The sequence below is a fragment of the Dermacentor andersoni genome, chromosome 2 (genome assembly GCF_023375885.2).
Source record: "Dermacentor andersoni chromosome 2, qqDerAnde1_hic_scaffold, whole genome shotgun sequence".
NCBI lineage: Eukaryota > Metazoa > Arthropoda > Arachnida > Ixodida > Ixodidae > Dermacentor > Dermacentor andersoni.
In genome coordinates this window covers 27390528-27405331 of record NC_092815.1, presented here as the reverse complement: position 1 = coordinate 27405331, position 14804 = coordinate 27390528, and the positions used below count along the sequence as shown (strand labels likewise).

General features: G+C 43.3%; 2 protein-coding genes across 5 annotated transcripts in view; one reads left to right on the top strand and one right to left on the bottom strand.

The window, feature by feature from the left end:
• The window catches only part of Mettl5 (Methyltransferase like 5), a 67587-nt gene extending 63014 nt beyond the window's left edge, over nucleotides 1–4573 (top strand). For all 3 annotated transcript variants that reach the window (XM_072286368.1, XM_050189670.2, XM_072286369.1), the window contains exons 4-5: nucleotides 1649–1731; nucleotides 3202–4573. In XM_072286368.1, coding sequence (XP_072142469.1) covers nucleotides 1649–1731; nucleotides 3202–3363 — 245 coding nt within the window. In that variant the 3' untranslated portion in view covers nucleotides 3364–4573. The remainder of the gene's footprint in view (nucleotides 1–1648; nucleotides 1732–3201) is intronic.
• The window catches only part of LOC126542542 (bone morphogenetic protein 2-like), a 46831-nt gene continuing 35453 nt past the window's right edge, over nucleotides 3427–14804 (bottom strand). For both annotated transcript variants that reach the window (XM_050189665.3, XM_050189666.3), the window contains exon 8: nucleotides 3427–6571. In XM_050189665.3, the coding sequence (XP_050045622.1) occupies nucleotides 6446–6571 (126 nt within the window). In that variant the 3' untranslated portion in view covers nucleotides 3427–6445. The remainder of the gene's footprint in view (nucleotides 6572–14804) is intronic.

Genomic DNA, 14804 nt, shown 5'->3' with positions numbered 1-14804 from the left:
ATTTATCAGTGTACCTGGGTTCAGAGATCCTGAAATTAGCATTTTATCAGTTTGGGCTAGAAAGTTGCATTGCAAACATATGCAGTCAGTCATCTGTAAAGTGGCTTGCATGTTTCAGTTGTCCAAACAAGTCTGAGGAATGTAGATGTAATCAAAAAACAACCATTGGTGTCGCAGTTTGACTATTTTTAATTAACATGGTCTGAAGCTTTAGGATCGGGACAAAATTAATATGCTGATAAAGCGAGCACTGTATCATGATTTTTTGGGACACACACGCGCACGCACACACACGTATATATGCATATTTCATCCTCAATATAGCCCATGAAACAATCTGAGCATAGTAAAAAATAATAGTTTGTCCTCGTATGAGTCATGAGACACTTACTGCATGTAAATATAGTTTTCTTGCTCTCCATGCTAAGTTCTAGCTGTTCGTTGCCGGTCATGCCTGTTAGATCATCACATTCCAAGGGGGCAGTTCTTCATACCTTCTGTCACGCACTAAATGCTTAGGAATTGAGATTCCTAATAGCATGAGATTTAAATACATTTAATGGAGGAAACGTAAAATTATAATTGTACACACACACATATATATATACTAATAATATACACACATATATATGTTCAGCGGCGTCTACTTATTTCATTTGTTTTCACCATGAGAACTACACAAGCTACCCAAGTATTTTTGATCTGGACACCAGTAGCTCTGTATGTATATGGGTATGTGTGTTCAGCACAATGCGTTGGTGGGCTAGTTGGTGCGGATCCATAAATACTTTGTTTAACGCAATACAATGGACACAAGAAAGGCGACAGGACAAGCGCCTTGTCCTGTCGCCTTTTTTGTGTCAGTTGTATTGCGTTAAACAATGTATTTATGGGTATGTGTGTGTATGTGTATTGCGTGTATGTGGGTACATGTGTGTATATATATATGTATAATGCATATGTGTGCGCATGTATGAATTGTTGTTGCCGAATATTCTAAAGGGGGGCTGCGGGCTTCGTCAAGCTGCCTCTACTGGAGCAACTTTTACTTGCAGCCTCCTCCATCAGTTAGATGGAAATAATAATAATAATAATAATAATAATAATAATATTTATTGCCACTTTGTAGAGGATACAGAGAGGTTCAGGCCCGTCAAAGCCAACAGGAGGCTTGAAGGACTGGGCCCGGCAGTTTGCGGCAGAGGTTACAAAATGGCAACAACAAGCAAAACATTGAAAGGAACAATAGGTTCAGCTGAAGAAAAGAAAAACAAGGCAATCACAAAGCCAGTACCAAGGACATCCGTACTAACTCCAAGGAAGCAAAGCTTATAATACATAATCTCATACGTCTAAGCATCAACTGCAAAAGAACAAAAGAATCAACTCAATGTTCTCAAGTGGGTTTTTAGGTTCCGCATAGAGTTTATAGCAAAAAGTTCTTCTGGTAGCCCATTAAAAATGTAATAATAATAATAATAATAATAATAATAATAATAATTATTATTATTATTATTATTATTATTATTATTATTATTATTATTATTATTATTATTAACAAGCAGACTTCTTTAGTATTCTCATTGGTAGATTTATGTGCCCTAACAGCTCTCTGCTACATACTCAATGTAAGAAGCCATTTCTGCAGGCCTTGACATGGTTTTTCTGAAGGCAGCGCTCTTCATGTCATCAGGATCTGTTTACAGTTTGCATAAAACTTCAACAAGAGAGGTGAGTCGATGGCTATGTTACATTGGAGTAAACAACGATGTCTCCTATGTCAGTGTGTTTCAGGTGGGAACATTCCGGCTTAAATTGCACTGTAAATGCCCATATGATTTATGATATTTAGCCATCACTGATAATGCTTTTATACACTTCTGTGTAATTTCAGTTCTCATAGATCTGACAAAGTTTCTTTTGAATTGTATTACTTAACCACTCAGCCAGGCAATGCGTGACAGTTCATAAAGTTAGCACATGTAGGCACATAATAAACTGAAAGTTTGGAGTGCTCCGCATGATCAAATTGTTTATGAAAACCATATAAATTGATATGTGGAGAGGGGACAGGAATTCCGTGCAGAAGTATTCCTGCTCTTATTTCTACATATATATGTGTTCTCCAATTCTGATCTTGTCACTGTCATGCCTTGAAGAAAAAAAGCTATGGAGCAAAATTGTACTGAATTAACGTTAAAAATCTTAAATCCCTAAAAAAACCATATTGTAACATTGTTATGAAACTGCTACCTGATACTGTATGTGTTGCTGTGCAGGCTTCACTTAGGTAATTACCTTGTTGATTGCACCTGCAAAAACCAAGTATGCACATGTCTGGTTTGCAATAATGCTCTGTTTACAGTTATTGTCTGCAAAGATTTTACATCCTTCTTAGGAAATGCACTTCTTCTGATACACTATTGTGAACCACTTCTTATTAGTGTTATTTCTGTCAAGCTAAATGCACCTACCAGAAAGGCAAAACAAGTAGAAGCCATGTGTTGTTCTGTACACCTATGGTATTTGCACTATCTTGCTCTTTGGAAGAAGAATAGGCTGTTTCCGTACATGCTTTTTCTGCAAGGTACGAGGGGATGGAATCCTGTTATATCCATGTTACGAAGAGGCTTTTGAAAATTATGAAACCATTGAACTGAAATGAGTTTCTTTTTGGCTGCTCGATGGTGAAGCTGATGACGAATTGATGCTTCAGTTTAACACCAGGCCTTCAAAATACTTTCCTTCCTTACTCGAGTGTTAAGCTTCCCACAGCACACTGCTGAACACTTTTTGAGTTGAATGACTGAGAACTTTCTTGATATGACACCTTGGGTTGCCTGGCCTTCTCACGAGGCCACATGGGTTTTGGCACTTCCTAAATTTTTTCGTGAGGCTGTCAAATTTTAACGAAGTTTAGTAGCTGGAAGTGCAAAAGTATGTCTCTAATGCATAGAATTTTCTCTTTCCCTTGAAGAAAGGCCACCTTTAGGCCTGGTTCACTAGTGAGCCAAATGTTAGTATGCTCTCTTGTATTCTTGTACATTCCTGGTCTTCTATATACGTATATCCATTTCGTCTGTTGATTTTAGTTTTGAAGATCCTCCCTTGATGCTGTTATTGATATAGTGTTGTCTATTGATTTAATTCAACTGTTAGTCATGTTCTTAATTGGGTGCCTTTTCTTTGTTTATTTTGCAGCACATTAAGAAGAAATCTGAGGAATGGGGTGTCAACTGCAGGGTGGTGGCAGAGCTTCGCTATAACATTGATAGATTGTACACATTTCACAAACGTGACTCGGCAGATGTTGCTGTTGACTTTGTTCATTTCTCAAAACGCAGAGTCCCAGGGAGCTTGTAAATCATTAGACATCCTGTTATGCCTTACGTGGTTGTTGTTGCACATCAAAACAACTTGCAGAGCTGAGGCTGTGAAAAACACTTTATTTTTAAAAGGTTACAAATATGGGGTCATGATTCTAAGTTGCATATATACAATAGCAAGCCATGCATTATAACAACTGGGGGCACAAGGCATATCTATGGCAACAAGTTTTGCTACTTATAAAAAACAACTCACAACTAAAAAAAGAATAACACATTTAACGAGAGGGCACTGTAAATATGCATTATCACTTTTCAGTTTGCAAAGCTTAGTATGCGTAGTGTTTTTACTTTCAGATTGACATCTCAGAAAGTCTAGAAAGAAACTAAGTGCTGTTTCAATGTTTTTGAGCCCTGATATGTGTTCAGAACAACTTGAGAGGAAATAAGTCTTTACACCAACTTTTGCTGGTGGCCAGTAAAAGTGGCTAGTCAAAGCTGTCATGCAGAGCTGACGACATATATTAGCTTTCGTAGTGGGAAAACTCATTTCACAGTAATAAATGAAAAACAAATATTTACATATCAGACCATGTTCTCAACACTTTGCTAATGACTTCATGAAGAACAAGTTGAGTAATTGAAGCAGTAAAGAGGTTCAAGAGCTTTTGGATACGTGACTGCAATAATATTTGTACTTCGTTCTTATGATTTCATGAAACTCCTGTAACTGATAAACTTGTAAGTTTAGTTGAAGGACCAAGCGTGTGCAAATAAAAGTTGTAAAGAGCACTCTATCTGCACGTTTGGTTAACGGCATTTTGTATACTATCACAATCTTTATTTGTTCACTTTAGCAGTTTGGTGTTTTTCACTGTGCGAAAAATTGTGAATGCGAAATGTGAATTGAGGTACACTTTACAACATACCACTGTCTGTTTACAGCATACCACTGTTTTTGATGGTTTGTACTTTTCATATGGTTATTGCCAAGTGGCAACAGCTGATTGTGCATGTATACTGCTTATCAAATAAATGTAAGGCTTCATGGATTTTAAATGTGTGGTTTCAAGAATGTAAGAGCTTAACATATGGTGCCTATTTATTAAAGAGAGAAGACACTGAACAGATGCAGTATGCATATGTTATTGAATGGAGCAGATATTGACAGTGGCCTAATGTCAGTTATTACTACTTGTTATCAGTATGTACAATATTCTGTTAATAAAAGAAGTAGTTTTGTGAAATCTTGCGCACGGTAACCCTATTAATGTTTTCCAACTTTGAATTTTTGTTCTTTACCACTCAAAAAATATAATGTGGAACTATAACATGTTGCTAAGTTGCGTTCGCTCATTGTGTTCACTCAATGCAATATTATGACTGTAGTTTGCGTTCAAATGAAAATTCACATGGCTTGAAGATAAGCTTAAAGACATAGGTGGCTATTTACATGGGCATGTATACACACTACACAACAAAACATGCAAAGGATCTAGTGTTTACAGGGACAATAATGGCAGAAACACAATTTCCTATATTGTGTGGTGGTTTCTGGCATTTAATCATGTCAGAAATATGAAATGAACTGCAAGAGTATCATGCCACTAAGAAGAAAGACCATCTAACAAGCCAGCGAGAACTTCTCGCGAAGCAGCAAAAGGTTACCCGTCTCCTTGTGTTCATTAGCGCACTGAGTGAGTCGGTGCGCAGAACTTGCTCAGTCTCTGCTTCCTTCCTATCACAGTAGTGATTGAAAGGGAACACATGTTTCTCATACCTCGTCAGTGGTGTACAGGCCATGATATTCTATGTGTGTTCAGTCTGCCACTGCAATAGTTGCCTATATCAGGCATTGCAACTGTGTGTTATACCATGCAGGGGGCAGGGCACACCAAATGAAATGTCTGGCTGCATTTTCCATTTTCACTAGAATTCCTTTTCTGACATTGAATGCAACATCAGCATCTGACAGCACAACCATAATAATGCCTAAAAAGGTTTTGTACAGTCTTGAGTTCAGTGTGACTGAGAGGATGCCACGTTGTCTGTATGTTTCTAAACAGCCAGGTGCGTTGTCATGTCTGAGCTAGCAATTATTGAACTGACAACTCACTTCACTTCACATGGTAATTTTAAAGGTGCTAATTACATTATTTATTAAAGCAAGAGCATATGCTTATGGAATTGATAAAATCAATTTCCAATCTGATACCAATTAGTCGAAGAGTCAAAGTACAGGCATCTTTGAAGTATTACTTTCGCGTTCCTGGATTTTACTAAAGCATGTAACATTCTGCAAGCATCAAGGCGGTATGTGTCTCTTGACACTTCTATTGCACTTGGACAGCTGCAGTGGGTGAAGCTTCACACCAGTAGTAATGCATCACCCAAACCAATATTTTAGCAAAAAGCAGTTTGTGGGCATTAGGGCTCGAAGGCTGAGGTAATTCCTAAGCATATCTTTTGAGAAAATAATTCTTTTAACCAGATCTTATTCAACCAGATATGAGCGGTTCCCTAAAGGACAAGGGCAGCACTGATCTCTGGGGTCATATATGCTTATTGCACTGGACAGCAATTGCAAAATCGGCCGAAGCCAGCGTCTGGCTGCGAAAGGTGTCTTCATTCTAAGCTTCAAACGGACAGTTTCAGTCAGCACTGGGCCACCGCTTGGTTGTTTTCTTGCGCTGCAACCCATGCTCGGGGCCTACACGCGTAGTCATGGTAGGGCGCCAAGGCTTTCGGCTTCAAGCTTCGATTGTTGCCCAAAGAAAAGCGCGAAAGTCGGCATCTGCGGAAAATATTTCCCGAGCATCACTAGGCCTGGTACACAAGATTATATATAGAGCGTCACACTAGGGTCACTGGAAAAGGTATTGAGTATGTCGATAAGCTGGCGAGGGCGCGCAGCCTAGTTTGGCTCGTATGCACATCAGCAAACGTTGGCTTACTCCACAGGCCGCGCGCCGACTTGTTCGGTGGTTTGGAGGCCGATCGGGGGTGCCTTAATACCAGGCCTTTTTTCAGTGACCATAGTGCAACGTACGCGTCAGAACGCGTGCGCAGAGATCAGCCAGGAACCGCCCAAAGAATGCCGTCACAACACTGGGTGCCCATCATCGGCGGGTGGAGCACCGGCAGTCGCTGGCCACCAGATTTTCAATGGTGGCCGTCATGACACTGTCTTCGTCCAGATATGTCAAGTTCAGAGGAACGTACGTTGCCCAGTTGCAGCTGGATACCTGCGAAGCAACAATCGTGACAATTATCCAACTTGAAAAGCAATAGGCATAGTTTTGTCTTCAGATTACACGAGTAGTAAAGATGGTGCATGACACGTGTAATCTTTTGTCAATATAATTTGACGGAAGCACTCGAAACATTAGTTCTTTGAACGCTGCTAGCATTGCGTTGAGTGCTTGGAGCACGCGGTGCCAATATGGCGGTTATTTAGAAAGCTCTGCATGTGTGAGGATGAGAGTTTGCCTCCATCTATAGAACTCTCGAGCATTGTGCATGCAATGGGAGACTGGCTAGATCTTCCAGAATTGGCGCTGAGGTCATGCACACACCTATAGTGTGCGCTGCTAACAAACAGATGCACCGCCTCCATCTATAGAACTCTCGAACATTGTGCATGCAGCTGGAGACAGACTAGGTCTTCCGGAATTGGCACTGATAGTGCGCTGCTAACGAAACACACAAGCACGCACACACTCATATATCTTACAGGGCTTATATTTTCCCCAAATAGTACAGGGTCCTGAATATTTTGCTGCGGGTGTTCAAAAAAAAAGAAAAGAAAAGAAGGTTTTGCACTGTTCTTGCTCAAAATTTGCAGGACGATCGCATTTTGGCGTCGACTTCGTTTAGTATAACACTTGTCCCAGTTAATTGCCTGGTTTTTAAGAAAAAGAAATGTGCGCAGCTTGCACTAGTGGTGCAAGGCTGGAGTCAACAGCAGAGCATGGAATCACCTAGCTTTTATGTGGCTTGCTTAAGTTGTTTGCAGGTTTTGCGAGGTTATGCTAGGTTCTGCTAAGTTGATGGCAGGCTTGGCTAATTCGTTTCTAGGTTTTGCGAGGTTATGATAGGCTTGGTTAAGTTGTTCCTAAGTTTTGCGAGGTTATGCTAGGTTTTGCTAAGTTATTTCGGCGGGCTTGACGCTGGAAGTTTTCGAGCAGTCGCAGGCCAGGATCGCTTTCTCGGCGACATCGAAAGCTCAGGCGCCAACTCGCGTTCCCTGGACTGAAACTCGGAATCCTCGACTTGGCGTCGCCTCTTCTCAGCCGCAGCTTCGACGCGGTCTTCCGGATCATCTCGGCGGCGACGCACCGCTTCTCGCTTGGCAGTACGGCGCTCTTCCTGGTAAGCCGCTTCTTCGGGCGTCCGGACTTTCTTCGGTCTTCCCATGGCACGTACGCACGGAGCAGAGGAGGCGAGAGGCGTGTCGCGGCGCCAGCTGTTCCGAGGTTTTACTCGCCTGTGACGTCACGACTCCGCTCTACGCGCGTAGGGTACGAGGAGGTTAAGTGGCTCGGTCACGGAACACCTATGGCTCGGTGCTCTCGCAGGTGGTCGCGTGGCGGCGCACAGCTGGGCTGAGTTTTCTGGTAAAGCTGCATGGCGAAACTAAAGCTCAAACCGCTCCGCTGTTAAAAAAGTGCAAAGGTAGGAGCGTCCCCTTTGAAAGGGGTGATGGCTGTTATCACCATGCTCAGCTTTTTATTTTTGTTTACCTGTGTTGTGTGTTATTAAAATTCCCCATTTTCTTTAAATATGTCTTCCTACCCTTTTAACCTTACGTCACCTCTCTGCTTTTGAGCCACCAAACCTCCAATCGCCTTTTGCTAATTTCCACCGCATATTTATTTACATGACTATTGTTATCTCTGAACCCTAGGGCCTCAGGAAGCGTGACTGTGCCCGCATAGACATCGAGATGGATACCATAACATTTTAGTATGAGGTGTTCTATTGTTTCTACATATTTACCACACACAGTACATGTGTCTTCTTCATCGTTAAATTTCTTTTTATAGCTCCGCGTTCTAAGACATCCTGACCTAGCTTCAAACAGTAGGGCACTGCCTCTTGAGTTATAAAACGCTTCCTTCCTGATCTGCTGTTTCCAGTATCGATATAGTTCCATACTATGCTTCTTTTCCATTGATTTTATCCAATTTTTACCTTCGTCGTTTTTTACCTGTCGTTTAATGCTCTGTCTTTCTTCGTACTCGTGCCTGACATACTTACTGGTTAGCTTCCTAGTTCTTTTCCGCCATTGTGAGTCAACGCTCTTTCTGTATGGGTATTTAAATTCCTTAGCTGTCCACCTCTTATCATCCAATTTCCTCAGGCGTTTTTCGTATAAGATTTTACTCTGAGCTTCCCGTGCTTCGAAAGATGCCTAGCCCATATCCCCCTGTACTGCTTCGTTTGTGGTTTTCCCGTGAGCACCTAGTGCTAATCTTTCCACAGCTCTCTGATTTACTTCTAGTCTCGACTGAACCTTTGCTCTTAAACACAGGACCGCATTCCCGAAAGTAAGCCCCGGCCCATTACTCCCTTCCAAATACCTCTCAGTACCTCATACCTGTTGTACCCCCACAATGCCCTATGTTTATTTATCCCGGAATCTCTTAACCCTTTTGCCATGAGAGTCTGTTCGTGCTTTTCCATGTACATCTGACCTTTGTTTATCCATACCCCGATGTATTTGTATTCGGCCACTCGGGGTATTTCACGGCCTTGTATTGTAAGCTACTGGTCAGTTGTATCGTTGAAAAACATCCCACTGGACTTAGCTGCACTAAAACTGAAACCTAAACTGTCTCCTTTGTCTCCACAGTAATTAACCAGAGTTTACAAATCTTCCTGGCTATCTACTAACAATATCGTCCGCATACATTAAACCCGGTAGTCGCTGCTCAACAACCCTTCCGCCTAATCTGTACGACAGATTATACCCTAGATTGCTGCCTTGTAACCTTCTTTCCATACTTATCATATAAAGCATGAACAGCAGCGGTGATAGAGGAGAACCTTGCCTTAATCCTTTGTGTACCTCGACAGTTGTCGTACTCTTAGTTCCCATGTTATTTCAACATTTTCTCAATATATTTCCTGTAGAAAACCAATTACCTCATGACCGATACCTTCATCTTTTCATATGTTCCACAGGAGTTCCCTGTTCACGTTGTCGTATGCTCCGCTTATGTCCAGGAAGGCAAAACACAGAGGTCTATTTTCCGCCTTAGCTATTTCTATGCACTGGGTAAGCACGAACAGGCTATCATCTAAGCGCCTACCACTTCTGAACCCGTTCTGAAGTTTTCCGAGTATTCTATTACTTTCTACCCATGACTGCATTCTTAATTTCACTGCCTGCATCGCCAGCCTATGTATAACTGATGTTATCGTAATTGGTCGGAAGGATTTTATGTTCTTATCACCTTTCCCTTTATAAATCAAATTCATTTTACTCTGTTTCCAGCTGTGCGGAATTTGCTTATTTGTTATGACTGCCTCCAATGCTTTTATCAGCGTTTCCTTGCTTCTAGGGCCAAGCTCATTAATTAACTTGACTGGAATTTCGTCTATCCCTGCCTTCCTCCATGATCCCTGCGGACGTGCATTTTAGAACATTTGCTTCCACCTTTTTGCAGTTAAGATTGGTCAGTTATAAGCTGTTTTCTATTATGCTATCCTGTGTTGCTCCCTCATTTGGGGCGATTACCCTATCATCTTTCCTAAATGACTCTGCTATAACTGAACCCATATAGTTCACAGCGTCATCTCCCTCTAAACAATTTCCCTCGGCATCGTGAATCTGTTCCTGCTTTCTGTGATTCGCTTTACCCAGCCAGCTTATATGGCTCCAGAATTTTCTTGACCCCCCTTTAGTTGCATCGCGAACTTCAGCCAGCCAGCGATCAGAGGACTGCTTTACTTTAGCCTCGACGAGGACCTGCACTTGTTTCTTTTGTCGATAAGATTCCTATTTTTGGCCTATTTCCTCTTCAGATAACTGCGCCCTCTTTGCTACTCTGTGTGCAAGCGTAAACTTGTGACGCCACCTGCCGTCACTTGCAGAAAGCAGTGTTTCAAGGAGTTTGCCGCGTGTTTTCCAGTCCTGGAATAGGCGACTTTCCTCCCTGAAATAATTTGCACTTTTTTTCTTAAAAACCAGGCACTTAACTGCGCCAAGTGTTATACTAAACGAAGTCGATGCCAAAATGCGATCGTTCTGCGAAATTTGAGCAAGAACAGCACAGCGGTGAGCGCAAAACCTTTTTTCGAACACGCGCAGCGAAATATTCTGGACCCTGTGCTCATCTATCTTGCAGTGCTCCCAGTAATTTCGGGTCACCTATCAGCGTGACCTGCACCTATCGTGACAACGCATCTGTCAGCATGACACAACGTTTCTGAAGAAAAAAAAATGGTAAAGGATACGGAAGCAATGTAGATACCGATTTTCTTCGGGGTAAAGCCCCGAAGGGTGTAAAATGTTTTGTGTATGGGCAATCATGATGTGCACACAACGTTCTTCTCTCATTTGTTCAGGCCGCTGCTGTACGGCTTGAGTATTTATTGCTAGTGACTCAGTAGAGCGGATCCTTGAGCTATATATACAGTGGCGCCTACTGCAGCGTTTGTGGCATCTACCCAGTACTGTTGACAGTAAACTAGTTGGAAGTGTGCAGGGTTGTCCAGATAACCCAAACGCCCAATTTTAGAAAGTGCGAAGGTTAGCCTCCGCACTCCTCTTTGCTGTACAGCCACACGGCTACACAACACGTGACAGCTGTCGATGCAGATTACTCGCGAGTCCTCTCGCATCCAGCAGGACACTTTGAAGTTCGTGTTTCCTCCGGCTGGTCACGGTTCCCGCAGGCCAACGCGTGTAACACAATAGTGTGCAGCGCGTTAAAGCCAGAATACATGGAGCGAACTTTCACGACGAAGTTCGGGCGGCAGAAAATCTGCCGCGGCGCGACGCCGTATGTTCGTCGGGCTGCGCTACATGGAGCGAAGACAGGCCGGCCGCCGCCGGCGAGTCGCTGCGTTATCAGTGTGGCTAGACGAGGCAAATGCGCTGTCGTGAAACACATGACAAAAAAAAAAAAACTTTAAGGACAATTATTATCGCTTTTGAATTACGGAACACTCTAAAAACGCGTAAAATTTTGTTTAGAAATGATTTCTAGTCTTTTTTATGTGTTTGAGACATTCATGTGCCGATGCAGTTTAAAGAAAGCGGCGATGCTATGCGTTGTGGCAACACTGGGCGGGTAAACAACTTTCGGCTCCTCTATAGTGCCTAGAATATACTGGCTAGTGTGCCGTGCACCCGCTCTTTTCAATGGAGGAGCGTGGCGCCGCCTGCAATGAATGCCCACGGTGGCCGACAGAGGTCGCTGCCACACGGGTGGGTGCAGACTGCGCGTGTCGTCTGCTTCGCATATCAGTTTCGCAGCTGTTCCGTCGGTTTCTATGTTGGCGTTTTCAGTGTTATTACAGCGTTGCGTGTTTGTTCTTGGTGTTGTCAAAGAGTGAGTGCGTTGCTGCTGTGTTCGTGTGCCTGTAATTACGAGAACTATTCGGCGGCGATGAAAAAATGCCGAAGAGACAGTGCAAGGAGAGGACCTGCTTTGTGCCGTTGTGTCGAAGCGGTTACCACTCGAACAAATGGCGTGTATCCTTGTTCACTCCACCACTAATACGAAGCGGCAGCAGAATGGGCAAGAATGGTCAGGAGAGCGGACAGAAGGCCGGCACCAACTGCTGTGGTTTGTAAAAAACATTTCGAAAACAGCTTAGTCGAGCGCGCGTTCTCTATCACCGTGAACGGCGTTGTCCACGAGATTCCCCGCGATAAACCACGCCTGAAACCCTACGCTATACCCACGATGTTTCCTGAGTGTCCTAAGCATGCACCTTACTTTTCGTGAGTACCAGGGGGAAAAAACAAGAAAAAAAGGAGCAGTAGTGCTTTGGTCTACTATACTGTTATGTTGCAAAAAAGATCACTGCCCAAAATTTTTGACCACAGTGTGCAGGCTTCCTTTGCGTAAGTAAAGCTGAAGCTAGTGCCGACGCTGCTTCGCTATCGCACTACGCATTTTGACAATGGAGGCCTTGTCTATCTTAGTCAGACCTTGTCAACCGCTGTGAAGGCCGTGGAAGATGCTTTTACTGTGTTCTTTAGCAAAAACAAGTTACATGTAGCGAGTCTAGCTGATTTTTCAGGTGAGCTGCAGACACTGGCCTTTCCCCAACTAGGGTGCCCAGAGCATGAAAAACCAGCTTTGACAAGAAGTTCTACGTTTTCTTGAGGTTTCGGTTTTTTTGTAAAAGGCATCAACAAAGAGAGGGAAGCGCAAAGGCAACGGCAGAAGCTCTTTAAACTGCGTCACTGCCACTAGATCTATCTTCTTCAGGTATGTGTGCATTATCTCATCTAGGGCTGTCTTATATGCCCGCGTTTGACTGTTGTTAGGCGAGAATAAAATATTTGTTACGCTTAAATGAAAGATCTGTTTCCCATTTTCGTTCACTTATATCAGACATAAAAGGAAATCTGCACGTGTTTACCAGGTATAAAAAAATGTATAGTACACAGAACACCGCATGCAGTCCATTTTACAGGCAAAATTTTTTACTTATTATCCTATCCTTGTGGCCCAATGGGCATTATGAGGAGATGGGTACATGGTTTACAAACAATAAAAAACATTCACACCTATGAGGACGACAATACGATAATAGGCAGAAATAGCAGCAAATAAAAAGAGAGGACAGCGATCGAAATTCAAGTCATTTCAATGGATGATCGGTTACAGCGGTTTTCAATGGTTATGCATTAATATAACATCAATAGAACAGTAACGTAACCTTAGAATTCGTTTACTTTATTAGAATGAAAAATGTAACCTACAACTTACCCTTAAAAGAATTACGCTGCCATCATGGCTAGAATAAAAAACAAGTATCCTTAGCTACCGCCGAAGAGACACGTACGAAGGCGAACGCCTTGTAAAGCCTACTATAATTCACCTTAATGCACCCTAGTCCTCCTTCATCCACCTTAATCCTCCTTAATTATTACACCTTAATCCCCCTAATTCAACCTAGCTAATACCCCTTAATCCAATCACTATAATCAATAATTAAATTTGCTAATAATTTAGCATCTCTTATACACGGCTGGACATGCTTTGGTTCGTTTCTGACCTTCCTTAGATCGTGTGATGTGTTCTGTACCTCGCAAAACGGCCTTGGAACATGGAGATCTAAGGCATTTGCCTTAGAAATTACGTTTTCTCTTCGCCAGCATAGAAACACATCAGGTTCCCCGCTCGAAGCTGAGCTGAGATAGCACACGCTTTTCACACAAGCGACAAGCGCTAGAGAAGCCTGTTGTTCTTAAAACAAACCACGCTTTATAAATCAGCTGCCCTCATTTGAACTGTGCTGCTGCTACAGCTTAATAAAAACAAAAAGCGCAACAGCCCGCTTGCCGATGCGGTGGGAACACGGCGGTCCACGATGACCGGATGGTGCCGCGGCACCCACCTGCATTGCAGCGCTCCTAGCGGCAGCCGCCGGCATTCATTGCATCCGGTGCCACCCGGGAGGCCGCGGACGGCACACTAGCCAGTATATTCTAGGCACTATAGCTCCTCCGACTCCGCGGCTCTGTTCTGTGGCTCAACGCGCGCGCGGCCGAAGCAAGCAGACCCGAAAGTAGCGCACGTGAGCTTGTCTAACCATGGCTGTTATTAACTTGTTAAATTCCAGCCGCGCCGCTTTGGATGCCATGAATACGAAAAGCGGGAGACCGGCGTGAGCGATAGAGCGGGATCAGGATACACGGACAAGCGGGGAAGCCTAGCCGGAAGTCGGGGCGGATAGTGAGACCTGATTGGCTCGCTTTGGGGCGCCGCTCGTTTGCCGCTTCCGGTATCGTCGCCGCCCGACGAACTTTTCTGCGCCAGCTGGATCGGCGGCGAACACGGAGGAAGGGCGGCGAACGATGTTTTCTCCGCCGCCGCGCCAGGGGTAGCACACTCTCAAGTTCAACAAATGGCCACAGAGGGCGAAAAAATCGACCGCGCACCGCTGCTAACAAAGCCGACGTAGTAGCATCACTTTCGGGATTCGTTCGTTAGTTCCAACATTTTCCGGTGGAGGCATCGTAATAAGCGCAATTTTATCTTACAAACTTTCTCTTACAATTACCGAAGCATTTTATTTTACATAAAAACAGGGCAAAATTATCATTGCTAATTAGATATTGTGCTCTTTGTTAGTAAGTTTATTGTTTCTTCGCCATTATAAACGCAAATAGCGTTCAGCATCATCGATCTTTCACGTGACCTCTGGCCTGGATTTAAAATTTTTACCGGTATTTCCGAGTGCATGGCGGCACGGATTCATTCGTTCGTACACTCAAGACTGCTTTGTTTC